This window comes from Apus apus, chromosome 2 (assembly GCF_020740795.1).
Source record: "Apus apus isolate bApuApu2 chromosome 2, bApuApu2.pri.cur, whole genome shotgun sequence".
NCBI lineage: Eukaryota > Metazoa > Chordata > Aves > Apodiformes > Apodidae > Apus > Apus apus.
The window spans coordinates 17,898,059-17,913,361 of NC_067283.1; the positions used below are offsets into that span (position 1 = coordinate 17,898,059).

The window sequence follows — 15,303 nt, forward strand, 5'->3', positions numbered from 1 at the left end:
ATAACTCACTGTCCCTTCAATATGCAATCTTGACTTTCCAGTCAGAGCAGTTTCTTGGATCAACTGTCCCAGACTCAGTGTTAACAATGTTTTCAGGGAAAATCTACTTTATATAAGTAGGGAGAAAAAGTGAAAAAGACTAAGTCAAACAAGTCTAATGTCCACTGATCTGAACCTGGGCTTTTTCCTTACAGACTTCTGTCCACAGCATTTTGAGGTAGGCATGCAGATTGTGCAAATTGCTTTAAAAAACATGTGCTGTGTCTTTAAAAACTGGAGTCTTCTGCATAGAGCTGAGACTCCACGCTTCTTGGATCTCTCCTGAACAAGATTAATTCAGTTCACATCTGTAGCTTTTCCCCTCCAAAAGCCAAATTGGTAGTCTCAGGCAAGTATCCAAAATTTCTTTCTTCCTTTTCTTCTTACAGACTATTTTCAGGGAAGGAAAGATGTGACCAGTCCAGTGGTGCTCCCCACAAGCACCACTCTCAGGCTGCCACAGCACACTAATGCATTACCTCACTTCTCTCAACAAGATGTGATGGAGCAAATAAACAAGACTAATTCTGTAATAAAAACATAGCAGGGATATTTAAGCAGGCACAAAAAAACAAAAACAAAACAAAACTGTCAGAGGCCCACTGGATGTCTTTACTTGATTTTCATTAGAGAGGCAAGCTTAACACAGGAATTAGGCTTTTAGCTGTCCATCAAGTTAACAAGTCTGAGGAATACGTATGAAGAAAAAAAATAGTTTCTTCTACTATAGTTCCATTTTTTTGGCTGTGTTGAGAGCTGTCACATATACAAGCAGAGGTGGCTTGAAATAGAAATAAGCTGCTCATGCAGCACACCAGACACTACCATTTCTGCATGTTCACCTCTCACAGGACAGGCAGAGACCTTCCCACTCCCCACCTGCAGACATTCCATCCTGCACAGCCCTGAGAACACATCAGCCCTTTGCTCCACAGTCCAGCAACCAGCAGTTTTACAGCAACCATATTAACTCTTGTCTTCTTGAAACTAATTACAGAGTAGTAACATTTTAAAGTTCTAAAGGAATTTTTAAAGTTTTTTTAATGTGCATTAGGCTGTTAACGGTAAAAACTTGACAAATATGAGCGGCTCAAGCAAAAAGGAAACCAGTTCTGAAGTCAAAAGCTCTCTAATCGGACTGCTGTATAATTGTCTCAGCCAATTAAGTTTAGAAAAGACATCAAAGGCAAGGAGACATTTACTATACTTCAGAAACCCCCTGCAATTGAAAGAGCAACAGGACCAAAGGCACATACAATTAAATGATTCAGCACTTCTGTGACTTTGGTGATACAGTTGGTCAGATTTTATTATCTCATACTCCCCTTGTCTTAAAATACAGTCAATCAGACCCCACTGCTTCAAACAAAACTCCTCTGCCCATATCCCAACAGCGTGTGAATGGCAAATAAGGGTCTTTCACAAAGGTGTCTGGTCTACATTTGAAAACCAGAGAGGGAAGTTACTGGACTGTATTTGATTTTCCTAGTTAATAGTACAAGTATCACCAGCCTAAAATGCATTTGCTACTCACAGTCATCAGGGCAAAATAAAAAATACAAACAAATGCATAATTGTATCTCCACCCCCCCTCACTCTCCTCAGTGGCACATCTACCAGACAACAGAAGGGATTTCATGTAGATGGGAGAAGAGGATGGCCCAGGCCCACAGGAGGGTGCAGCAGTCAACACCTGCATGCCTCAACACCCACACACTTGTACGATACACGTGTTACTGCTGGTTTCAAAACTCACTTCAGCCCAATGTTTTCCAGCATATTTACTCAAGCCACTACACAAGCTGGTAAGAAAACAAAAACAATATGAAGAGAATAACAGAGATCAGCAATATAGTTAGAAAGAAAAGCTGAAACTCCAAAGCACTTCACTGGATAGTGAATCTAGGAGGAGAAAAGCAAGGCAAACGGTTGCACACAAGTAGTTTCATTTACATACACATACTTCCCAAAGCCAGGAATTCCCAAATCTTAAACTAAGGCTAGGCTAAGGTAGAGACTCCCATTTAAAATAAGACTGCAGGCTCAACAGCACAAATATATACAGTAGCCTAGGGTAGATTTTTTCAAAAAAGGTGAAGTCTAGTGTGGGATTTTGTGTGGGAAGAAGGGAAAAGGGTCTGATCATCCCAATTATGACACTGTATCAAAAGGCAAAAATAATTATTGATAATATCCAAAAAAGCTAAACAGTCCCAGGGTCCCATTGTACCAGGCACTAGACAGAGTCAGATTTCACCTCCACTAAAATAAACTGTCAGTGACAGAAAGCATTAAGAACACATCACTGCAGTAGTGGCTACCAATACAAAGCTGCTTCTTGAAAGGTAAAATATGACCACTGTTATGCCTGCAGTCATTCCAAAAAGGATAGGAAACACCACTAGTCAAGTGAGTGGCTATTTTACTTCAGAAAATAAAAGGATTGTCCTTTGCAGAAATGGAAGACTTTTTTAACCTGCAGAGAGGTGTTCCAGACGTCACAATGAATCCCTGTCAGAAACCGGTCTGACCTCAATGATGTGGACCACATCCACAAGGCTGTACTTACTAAGAGTATGTTGCTTGTACTGATGGTTAAATTGAACAAGAAGATCAATAGTACCTGAGAAGGTGATAAAGAGAAAGGTGCACTGAATAGTGAGTGAGCTGATTAGCCTTTGTTGCAAGACTGAAGAACATATCCCACTTGCTTTCAGTCTGCCTCCAAGATCTAAAATGCCTTGGTGCAGAGGCTACTCAAAAAGCTGGTCATAGAACACAGCACAACAGGGGCTCCGAGGGCCAGCACAACAGGTCATCAGCTCCACTTATCTTTGTGGAGATCACAGATTACTGCCTCTGTTCTTCAGGATCAAAGGAGGATTAAAATCATATTAGTGAGAACTGTCTGCATGCTCCAGACTGAAACACCAATTCCTGATGTGAAAGTATTCTTATGAAATCATACAGCTCTGGAACGTCTGAATGGATAGCTGTAAACAAACTCACACTTGCAACTCCAAAGTTATTTGGAACTTCAGCAAAAAAATAATGGGGGAGGACCCAAGGACTGTTTTGTTGGGGTTTTTTTTCCTAACAGTGTGTATCTTTGGACAAAACAAAAGGAGTAAGAGCACAAAGTTAAATGTTTGCAATGAACAAGCAAGATGCTAGTTCACTGTAAAGAGGAGTTAATGTTAACCACGTTACTCTTGTAATGTAACTCCTGCTAAGAAGGTGCAGCTGTCGTACAGAATTTTTCCTTTTCAAGCCCTCCTCTTCTTTCATCACTCTTTTCTTAATAGAACATTGAAGCTTGTAGCTGTAGCTTAAGGGGAGCCTTCTGCAGCCACAGGATCCCCTGACATACATGGAGCTTCACATACACAGCAACTTCATTTTCTTTCATGCATCTGTGAGACAGGGCAACCACTTCTTGTGCAACACACATACATTTAAACATGAACCAACTCAAGGACTACAGAAAATTCAGTGAGAAGTGAAGACTCCAAAGTTAAGGCATCTCAATTATTCGAGGTGTTCCAACATTCTCACCATTTAGCTGTGCAATAATAAAGATACACAAATACGGAAAATACTTTTATATTTGGTGCTGTACAACACAATAAAGATGCAAAATGTGATTTCTTACAATCTTGTAACCACCAAAGAAAATATTTGTAGGTAACACTTTCAACAAAAATAACTTAAAATGTATTTTTGTTAAGCAATGTTAGAAAACAGCTAAAATAATCAATTGATGCATAATTAAAAGCAACTCTTTATCACCTAGAGAAATGAAATGTAACTGAAATATGCGTAATTGTTCTTCAAGTGGCTTCCGAGTAAAACTTCATAAAAATCGCTCACGGTCAACTTGATGTCTACTAAGATCCTCTAAGCCTTTTCTGCAAAGCTGCTTTCCAACCATCCAGTCCCACAGCCTGTACTGGTACATGGGGTTAGATGGAAGATAGGATTCAGGATCTCCCCAGCCTCTGCAACACCTATCTCTAGCCAAAGATGAAAAAATTAACAGAATTACTAGATGGAACTGGTGGTATAAAAAAGTAACCACTATATTCTGATGGAAAGAGTGAAGCTCAGTCAGCTAATCCTACTATCTATTTTATCCAAGTAAATGGAAACTGATACCCCTGTGTACAATAGTTGGGATAAATCTATGGACTAAATTTAACTGCAGAGGAATTCTGATCCCACTGCAAGAAGAAAACAGTGCAGTATCACAAATATGAAGTTGTCTTATTTGTCTCTACAGTAACACCTATTTTCCTCACCATCTCTCCCAAGTAAAGGAAGAATCAAAGAGTGTAAACACCTTATTTATCTTAAGAAGTTTACATGCATAATATGTTGGGGAGAAGTGTTTTATCTTTTGCTGCTTACTCACTTATAGAAAGCAGAGTAAAACCCTTAAAGGAGATTAATGAGAAAGCAAAGCAGTAATCCAATAAAGCTCAGTAATGGCTTATAAACCAGCCAAAACATAAAAAAGAAAAAATAAAGATTAAAAATCAAATGCTCTGCATTTGCATGTTATTATCAGTGCTTAATATATTCATGATTTAAAATACCACAGGACAACAAAGCAATGAAGAAACACAAGAGAAGATATTACGTATGTTAGTAAAGACTGAGAAATTTCTAGGTCAGCCCCTCCTCAGTGAATGGATGACCTGATAGCCATCAGTTTACAGTACTGACAAATGCAAACTAGAAGAACAAATCATATTAATTACTGGGATCTAAACAGAAGCACAGGCAAATCAAAAGCAGTTATTTTTTCAGTAGCAAAAACACATTAACCTACTACAGAAGCCACCAACAGAAACAATGGTATTTGAATGTCTAGTACTGTAAAACTGTGCTCCAAAAATAAAACTAAATTAGTTTGTTTCCATTAAGGCTATTAATATGGCTCAGTACATTGCTTTTAATATGAAGAGTCATCAGCTCTTCTCTCTGGTTTTTCATTTTTGGATATTTAATATGTTTTCAATCTAATTTTAATTTGTTATAGAAAAAGAGGAATGAACTTTCTTCTCTAGGCTAAATTAAACTAGCTTCTTGTGCAGGTATGAACTACAAAAAAGCAGATGAAACAGTCACTACCTTTAATAACAGCTTTTTTTAAAAAAGGTAGTATTTTCCATTGGTTTAATGGAAAGTCCATATTTTTTAACAAAAATATATGTGCACAAGCAGAAATTTTGTATGTTAACAACCAAAAAAACCTCTGCAGTATATTATGTGAGTAAGCAAATAGCTAAGAATGCAAGTCAGGGACAGAGTCTGCAAAGTTCATACGAAGCTGGTGTCCTTTGCAATGACAGCAGCGCAGCAACGGGATGTTTAGCTATGAGGAGACTGGGTGGCTTCATTTCAACGAGAATGCTATCACAAATAAAGATCACTAAGAAAACTGTGAAGGTGGTCAGATACAGGTTCCGAAAATACACCATGATGTTTAACTCTCTTGAAGTGGGTGGATGCATGCTATAAGGCACCCTGAAATCCCACTCTGAGATGACCCAGCCTGGATGGAACACATCAGGACTCCCCCTCAGCTCACAGGCTCAGCATACCTTTCTGCAGAAACCAAACAGGAGAGTAATTTGCATGCCTGGACATCACCCTCAGTTTTAGTCCAGGCATCTGTCAGTTTAGAGATAATTTTACCTCTGCATCCCAGCTGCAAGATAGAGGTAACAGTCTATTAGCTCACAAGATATGGGAGTACTTGAATATCTTCTAAGATAAGCATATCAAATCTTACATAGGATAGACCAGATGCTTTGATACAGAAATTTTGTGTATTAATCTAATCACATATATCTAGTTGTTGTTTCTACTAGAAACATTTCTTGGATATTGTACAGTCCTCTGAATGTAGCAATAACTAATGAAGCTGTTCTCTCATTACACTTTGATCTGATACAACTACTGCCACTTCACATCTGGGAAAGGTAACTCACAACCAGCAAACTAAATGAGAAAGGTCTGGCCTGGCTACAGTCCCCAGGCTCCTTGCTGCCAGCTTTTCTGTGGCTCCTAGTAGACCCTGAGCTTCCACCTCTTGCCACAGTTCCTTGGTCTCTTCCTGCACATGCTCCCTTCTGTGACTTCCCCTTTGCTCCCACCAGGTATATTTTGTCCAAGTTCCCCAGCTAACTAAACTGGACCCTCACCTCTTGCATTCCCAAAAAATGATGGGTAGAGCCACCAGTTCAGCTCATTGGCATTGCCCAATAGGATGCTCTGCCCAGCAGAGAGGGTTCTGAAAGCTGCAACAATAAATCTGGAAGAACTCCTAACTGATGCAATGCTATCATTGTCTGTCAACTGCAAGAGAAACCAAGTATCTTCCTGCTATTTTCATTTTTGTCAGACAGCATCATTCAACCATTTACTGCTTTCACTTTTTAGCTCTGGAGGAAATAAAACAGCAGCAAATAGAATTGACCTGGATGAATTGAAATGTTCAAGTTAACACTGATAAGTAGGATTAAAGGAATTGTTGCAAAAGCTTTATTCTTCTGAGAAAACATTGAGAACCAAGACTAGCTTCTGCAAAACACAGGTTAATTTAAGACTTTTTCTAAAGAGATAGATATGCTGTAGCTAAGCAACCTATGTCTTCCTTAAACTGAAAGTTGGTTTTCATAGTACCTTGTTTATCACTGAAAGCTCTGACAAACCTCCACCTTACTTTATGTAATCGTGTCTGGGGGAGTGCCAGATTAGATCTGGTATACTGTCATAAACGGACTTTTCCCATGAATGCAGATGATGCAAAGTTATTTTTAAAACAGCATCCAAAATGTACTTGGTGTCTACTGCATGCTCATCCAACAGACAAGAGTTGTGTGAGCAGCCATCAGTCTGAGGTAACAGATATGCCCTCCTGCTTTTGGATCCAAAAAATGTAGAATCGGTTTTATCTGTGCACTGAACAGAGCTGCTCCCTGTCTTACATTGCCCCTTTAGCCTAGAATTTGATATGGAAAATGGTAATTCTACCACTAAAGATCTTGTTTTCTTCTAAGAGGAAGTATATCCTGACACACTCTCCATCCTGGTGTGGGTACTTTTCTTGCCCTATTTTGGATGCAATCTGTAGCTCCAAGAATGATGATTATTTCCAAATTAGAAGTCAACTACACTCAGTAAACCTATGCACTCAGATTGAATCACCAGATTTCTTTTCAAATTTTTCTCATTCTGACTGCATTTTTCCTAATGGACAGAAAAGAAAATAGATGCAAGTAATAAGCAAAACCAGTGCTACTAGATATGACCCATTGGGTTATAACTTTGGATGCTAATCTCTTGTCATGCTTCCACTCCCACAGAGTATGTGCACTAACAGCCTTTTCCCAGTTTGACAAGGGCATTGGAAAGCATCTGTTTTAAAACCTGGAAAGCACTTTTTCTTTTCCTCTCTCCCAAATCAGTTCCCTTTAAATTTTATTTTTAATTGACTACTGTCTCCCTGTTTTTCAGCTAGTTGTCTGTAACGCTATGTACAGTATAATGAAATGTGATGGTCCCAAATGTTTTGCTAAATGATAGAAAAGATTTTGGCTGTACTGCTCATTTTTCTTTCTCAATTGGCTTTGTGTTTGTTCAGAAAAAATACACACACAGTAGGCCTATGCATCTTTCTACAAACACAGATATACACACACTATATATAGACAGCAATGCACTTTTGTTTACTCTGCCTCTCTCATTCCCTCTAGATATTTTTGCACACTGTCATTTGTGGAATACTGTTGAAACCCAAAGGGATGTCAGCTGAGCCTGCCTCACACTGCAAGCTGTTGGCAGCTTCATTAAGGATGGAGGAACAGCGTGGAGTCAACTGCTGTTTTTCAGACTGATGCTGCTGGTTGAAGTGTTTGGCCGGGCTCAACAGGCTATGCCAGCTCATTTCTTCAGGTGCTGCTCAGCCTTGATTTTATTGTTGGTGTCTCATCAAGGACTCTAAAGGTGTTACTAAAAGTGCCAGCAGCTGCTGCCAGCATGTGTGGTGAAAGAATCTCACATATTAAAAGAAAAACCTTAAAAGGTTTCAAACAGGGTAAAAATGAATGTTTCCCTACCCTCATAACCCAGCCTGTACAATGAAATTACTCTGGATTTGTTATTGGGTAACATTTTTTCTTCTGTTTGTTAATTTCAGAATTATCTGCATTATTTTGTTCTCTATCCAATTACTTTTAGTTGTTTCTAATTCTGCAGATATCACCTGCCTCATCCATTGCAGTCCCACAGAATCCAAAGGTCTTGCACATGTATTTTTTCAGGGAAACTGTTGCCTATTTCAGTGTCAAAGTAGAGGACAGAATGAGAATGGAACTCTCTGTGCTTGGCCCAAGTTGGCTCTTCTTCCTCCAGGCCAATAAAAGAACATCTGGCCATAGCCCCTTTCCATTTTTTGCTGATACAATTAAGATTAAAAAGTCACAACCGAAGAAGACTTTAGCCACTGCTGCAGTTTGATTGCCCTGTGTAAAACATCACCTAACTTCCTGCCTAATTAGACCCGGAAGTTTCCAGTAATCTCGAGCTTGAAGGAGAGCACCTTTGCTCTCCCAGTTCATCTAGGCTATAAAATCAGGGATATGAGTCCCGCAAACTAAATAAATCAGAAAAATATATTACTATATATTAGGAACTTAGGTAGTCAATTTGAAAATGGGGGAATCTAAGGTTTCCAGAGCTTGCTTTTGTTTTGTTTTCAAGACCACCACACGTAAAAGCAAGATATTCCTCCAGAGTCAACAGTCTGTCTCCTCAGGAACACCTAAATCTAAGGACAGATGGCAGTAAAGAGAGAAACAGGATGTCAAAGCATTTTGTGTATTTGAATATTTTTTAATTTCCTAACCACACACTGTTTTTCTTTCAAACAAGGACTAGCACTACAGTTATTTCAGCACATAAGTTATTCTTGATGACCTCCCAAAGCTAAATCCCAACGTCACACATAGGTTAACATCATCTCCTAGTGGCTCTGTGCCAAAGCAGGTGACAGTAATACTGTGCTTTCAACACCAATCTCTATTTTCTGGTAGAAGTTGGGTCCTGTGCATTCATTCCTTTTTCTTTTTTTCTGTCTAGCACATACAGACCACTGGTTTAACACATTTTTACATTCACTGTAATGCATCTCCATCTTCCTTCTTTTTAACTCATTTTTCTTTAGAAACTAAACACTTCAAGACAGCACAGAAAGTAGGAAAATCTGTCTGTGACATGTCTAGAAGATTTTAGCCACTACAAATCTAACCGAAATACAAGACAAAGAAGCATTTTAATAACCCATAAACTGAGGCTTTTTCCTCCCTTTTATCCAAGTTGCACCCTTCCCCCTCTGTCACTTGCTATATGTTCATAATGCTAGGGAAGGGGAGAGTTTGTATCTGAAATATTGATCTTTATGCATTATATTTAATGGCACTGATAGCCTGGCCAAGAAGTATGGGCTATGCAGTAAGACTTTTGGAGCCAAATCAGATATTTTCTATGGCAATATCTTACTGAATGGTCTGTGGAAAGTCTACAAATATTTAAGTCATCTAACAAAACTGAAGAAAGGAAACAGAACTGGAAATCCAGATATTTCCATTATCTTCCTTACTCTACTACACACTGACTCTATAATCTGGCACAAAGCACTCCAGTGTCAGCAGGTCTTTCTGTATCTGCATATAGGAAGATGAGAGGATGGGAAAGATAATTTCATTAGCATTTATAAGACAAACTGTGTGGAAAGCATTGCCACAGAACTGTCATTTACCCCGTTCCATGGGGTAGATTCCAGTGAAACAAAACATGAAAAGCAGCATTTGGAACCTGCTTGTAAAGAAAAAGCAGAAGTCCTCACCAGGCTGAACTCTCTCAAGGACCTGGCCATAGGCTAAAGGAGAAAAAGCTTCTCTAAAGATTGTTCCCAGCAATTCCCCATCCCCAGGGGTCACTGTTACTAAGTAAGAAGTCTCATTCTCTTCAGGTATAATAAGGAAAAGCACTCCCTTGCTGGCAGCTTCATTTTGATGGAGGTTTGTATTACCTATATATCTTTCTCTTAGCCATGAGACCCTTGTTGATTTAACACTCTAGTAAGCATCATAGAGAAGAAAGATCAGCTGGACAGCTGGCAGGTTTTTACTTTGCATACAAGTTGAAAAGTCATTAATGCAGTGGCACTCATTTCCTCACACATTATTAACATTTTAAGGTGTGAACCTGAACCCCTCTCACATATACAGCATCACTCACTAAAGATCTTCTGCCCTAGAATGTATATTTTAAATCCTTCTTGCATTATGGAAACTCACTTATGAACTACACACTAAAACAAAAACATGCACCCGTCCATTAGGAAAAATAAAACATCCTTTGTAACATCAGCAATGGTAGTGCCACCTCTTCTCTAGAACAGCATAAAGCTTCCTAGTCTCTAAAAAAGCAGCTCTGGTTTTGTACTGATGTGTCAGTTTGGAGGCAACAGCAGCAAAAGTATATAAAAGTGTAAAAAAGGATTATTGTAAATTATGTATAGCAGTTTTTGTCAGCTCCCAAAACCAAGGAAAAACACTATGCAAAATAAACAGGCACAGGGAAAAAAAGTACTAAGTTAAAACAGTGTGAATCTGGTAAATAAGCACTCTGCAAAGAGACTTACTTGAGCTCACTTTACAAGAAGACACCCCCAAAATCCCAACATGAAGATCTGTTCTGTATATTTTACATTTGAAATAGAATGTTCTATCCTTCAGCACATAGGAAACGCCCAGCACGCTCAGCAGGAGAGCGAAGCCCAGAATGCCATAAACCCAGTCCTGGCTCAAAGCTGCTTCTAGTACTACCTCTGTATCAGTGACCCATGACACAGGCACTTCAGTTTCTCATATGCAGTAAAAGACCAAATCACATAGGTAGTATTTTCCAGCTTGCCCACTGAGACATTAAAAACTGTGGAATTAAAATGGTGTCTGCAAGTCACAGAATACCTTCTGTAACACTTAAGGTCATCTTTCCTGTAGAATTTTATTCAGCACTCGTTTCCTAAATGGCACTACGCTTGCCTCACGTGCAACAATAGAACAGCAAGTAGATTTTACCGAATGCCATATTCATGAAGAAAATCCCTTTTCATAGTCAGAGTGAATTCTACAGAGAAAGAAAAGCTTCTTTCTGCTCCCATGAAAATGAACTGTGAAGACTGAAAAAAAAAATATAATAATAATTCCTTTATCTTCCCCCTTTCTCCAACAAATTCTTCCAGATAGAGCAGCTTTTTGCATTGTTCTCTTCAGGACACACTCTTCAGGACCTAAATTTGGAAGGGAAGTGTAAATTTGAAGTTATATTCAGTTTGGCTTGACTCACTGTTTTCCTATACGTTAAGAATAGGGATGAGATTCAGAGCCCACTACAGCAAACAGTGGACTTTGAACCTGACTCAAGTGTGTTGAAGCTCATCATTGATCTTCACTTACTCCACTTTATTTTGGGGTCTGAGTTTTTATTAGTCTTCTCATAAAATTGTTGGCTTTTTTTTCCCTTTTCTTCTTGGTTGCAGGAAGAGATGCAACTTACAATCCCACCCCTTCGCTGATTTCTGCTCTCAATACGTTAGGAAAAGGAGAAGCACTTGCCAAAACATATAGTCACATTCAGTATAACACCATATATTAAAAAACAAGCTGTACCAACTACCAAAGCATTTTCTTATAGGAAGAAACATAAGGTATTAAAAAAGAGTTCACTTAAATTCAGAAGTCAAGAAGTACTTTCCAAATAACTTTTTTCCATTTGTAGAAATATTTCATTTGAAATTGGTCTTTCTTTACTGAAGACTACTTGATTTCTCATTTCAAGCTTATTTTAAAATTACAAGTGAAAAATACCAAAGAGGATGCTTACAAAAATTCTGACTTTTTCTTGCTTAAAAATAATTAGGAGATTAATCCATAAAAACCAACTCTCTAAATTCAGATTTGGCTTTGATAAACTGGCATTTTGTAACAAAATTAGGCAAACATCTCCTGACTTGCAATAGAAAACTGTCAACTTTCCCTACATTTTGATTGTCCTTTCTGAAAGCACATAAGTGCATGACTTATCTACTCTCACAGAAAACAAATGGGTGCCTTTGAAAACAACATCATATGCCATCATAAAAAGAAAAATAATTTAATGTATTTTATTTAAGTTTCATTGAACACATGTGACTGGCCAGGCTGAACAACCTACAATATGCTGACAGAGCCAGACCTTCAGAAGAAAAAGGAAACAGGAAGGAGCTGAACAGAAACATTTAGTCAGCTCTATCAAAATGTTGGCGTTTTTAATAGGAAAGAATTACAGTGTCCAATTCTGCCTATTATCCTGAATCATTCTATCAAAACCTATGTTTTTCTGAATAATTACTATCAGCATTTGAGCCACTTTTGCTGTATTTTGCAAGACGTCCATTCAAAAGTGACACTTATTAAAAGCCCATTTTCATTTAGAGTATAATTGTTTGACTTGGAAGCAGAACTTCATAAATCATTTCACTGGTAATGTTTTCCCTATAGCTGTTACTTCTGTGCAGTAACTTAGCTTCTGTTTTGTTTTACACCATCATTCCTGAAACGCAGGCACTCCTGAAACTCACACATACCGAAACACCTTGTAGGCTGGGAAGATCTTTCTGCACAAGCCACATTCAAAATCTTTAAAATAGATAGTGTTCATACTACAGAAAACAATTCATAGTAGAAAAACTTGTTATTGAAGCGCAGCTCAGTCCCTTAGGGACAGACGTACCTCAGAATTGTTGAGATGACACCTGTGTGTCCCTGAGAACCACCCCTCATTTGAACACTGGTCAATGTCCACCTTCTGCAGATTGATGTCCACTTTGACAACACCTCTGAAAAAAAATAAAGAAAAATCAGCCTTCAACACAGCAACTAGAGGAATAGGTCAAACTCCTTCACAATGCTGTAGCCTGAGGAGCCGAACTACATCTTTCTTCTAAATAAGGAATTTGATGAATGTCTGAAACCAGTTTTGTGTTTTCGAAGCCACAACCACAGGGACACAGTCTTACATGAGACCTCACTGAGATGTATAACCACAAGAGCTTGGTAAATCTAACACACTGAGGTGGCAAGTAAGAGTAAGTTATAGACTAAAATAATGTGATGCCCTGCATATTTTACAGCACAGTGAAGAACTAAAACACAATTTATGACCTGCACTATTTTTTCCAGGGCCCTCAACCTCCCCAGGTACAGTACAAAGCCATGCCCAATAACAACAACCTCCCCTTTGCTCCAGGGAATGCTGTTTCCCAAACCACCTGGGCAAAGGCCTTTTTCTGTACTCTCCCTAGACACAGCCCAACCTCCAGTGACTTCATGCCTCTCCTCCAGCAGATACCTGAATCCCTTTCTCCTCATCTCTGCCAGCCAGCACTGTTACTAGTCCTTATAGAAGGGCAGCATGAGCCAGTAGGCCACTGATGGTGCCTGTGAAACCAAAAAGAAAAATGTTTCCTACTCACACAGGTCCTCAAGGACCATCTGAACTGCATTACTTCCATGTTAAGAACACTCAAGTTTATCATCAACAGTTTCCCTGTTGTTGTTGTTTTTTTTTTTATGAAAAGCTAAAACCAATGCTTTATTTTAAAAACAACTCAAAAACCACCAGAACAATAAAAGCTGCAAAACTGTTCTTGCAGATCTTTTAAAAAACCTTCAAATAATTCCTTAATCTCTCTAGAATAACCTCCAGAATTACTTTGTATGTAGCAAATTCATAGCATCATCTTGTGAGAGCACGTATCTGTGACTGCTTCACTCACTCCTGTCTGGACTCAGCAAAAATGTCAGTGTGCAACTTCTGGTCGTAAGATCACTACATAAACTCATTCACAACCAGTGAATGTTCTGGACTTATTTCTTAAATCTGGAGTACCACTTATTTTAAGTCAACCATTTCAGCCACTTTAGACAATAGTTTTGATTTCCACAGTCTGAACTTCCATAATTACCAACACAACCATCCCTCCTTTTCAGGCTGTGGAATACCAAGGGCATGACCCAACCTCAAGAACAACACCTTTCACCTCAAAGTGTGTTGCCTCCTTTAGTTAAAGCTCAGTATACATATAATAATAATAATAAATAGTAATAATACAGAGCCATATACTTGAGAGGCCACTTACGTACTTACGAACCAAACCTGAACAGGCATAGAAGAGCATGCTCCATCCAAAGCAGGACACAACTGCTTCCTCATCACTGACCCCAGTACAACCAAGTGCAAAGTGTCCACAACAGCTTTATTCAGACATTAATCTTCAGACATGCTATATATAGTCATTGGAGAAACACAAGCATGTCACATAAGTGAACTGAAGAAGAATGTATTAGGAAATTATGTAGGATAGCCAGTAGGAAGTTCATACAGATGCACTTCATTCTCTTCTGTCTCTTTCCTACAATCTAAATAGTGATGGGCACACTTAGAAATTACTTGAAATATTTAAGTTCTAGCTCTACCGAGTTCAATTTGAAATAGCAGACACCAGAATATTCAGAAATATTTTTAGTTTACAGCTGTGCAAATTTCCCATTCATGCCTGGGACAACAGCTTCTCCAGGGCTTTCCTTCCAGGTGACCAATGACCTTAAGGGAAAAACAGCCATACTGTACAGAGTAACTACAAGATGTTGATCTCAGTGGATTACAAGCATATCTTAACCTGATAACAAGGTATCTGTCTCAGTTCCTCATAAAGTAGAGGTAATTAACTTCTCCTCTGATCACATGCTGATCCCACCAGGTGCATTTTTAATATATTCTGGACCTTTCTGAACATATTAGTGTGTAGGTTGGGGTCAGGACCTATTCTGCAAGTGGATAATCTCACTGTGGCTGCATACAGGCATGAACCAGGCAGCAGGAACAGGACCAACACTACTCTTTGCTCTCCTAGTTCTCACACTTTGGCAATGGTCTCTCAAGCATTTACATCATTCCAACTACCCTAAAGAAGTCAGTTTACGCAGCAGGAAAAACAGTGATGATTCATTCTTATTAGGATTGCAACAGATTCACCTGGGAGACTCTCTAAGCACCTTAGGGAAGTAGGTCTTTATTTCCTTTACATGGAAAACTTTTCCCTTGTGTATATTTTGTTTTTAACTGGCAGGAGAGGAAGCTTCCCTTTCC

The 15,303-nt window shown here is 38.8% G+C and overlaps 1 protein-coding gene across 1 annotated transcript in view; it reads right to left on the reverse strand.

The window, feature by feature from the left end:
* Positions 1 to 15,303, reverse strand: part of GPR158 (G protein-coupled receptor 158) — a 178,769-nt gene that overhangs the window by 150,999 nt on the left and 12,467 nt on the right. Inside the window, exon 2 of the mRNA XM_051612176.1 lies at positions 12,886 to 12,991. Within this exon, the coding sequence (XP_051468136.1) occupies positions 12,886 to 12,991 (106 nt within the window). The remainder of the gene's footprint in view (positions 1 to 12,885; positions 12,992 to 15,303) is intronic.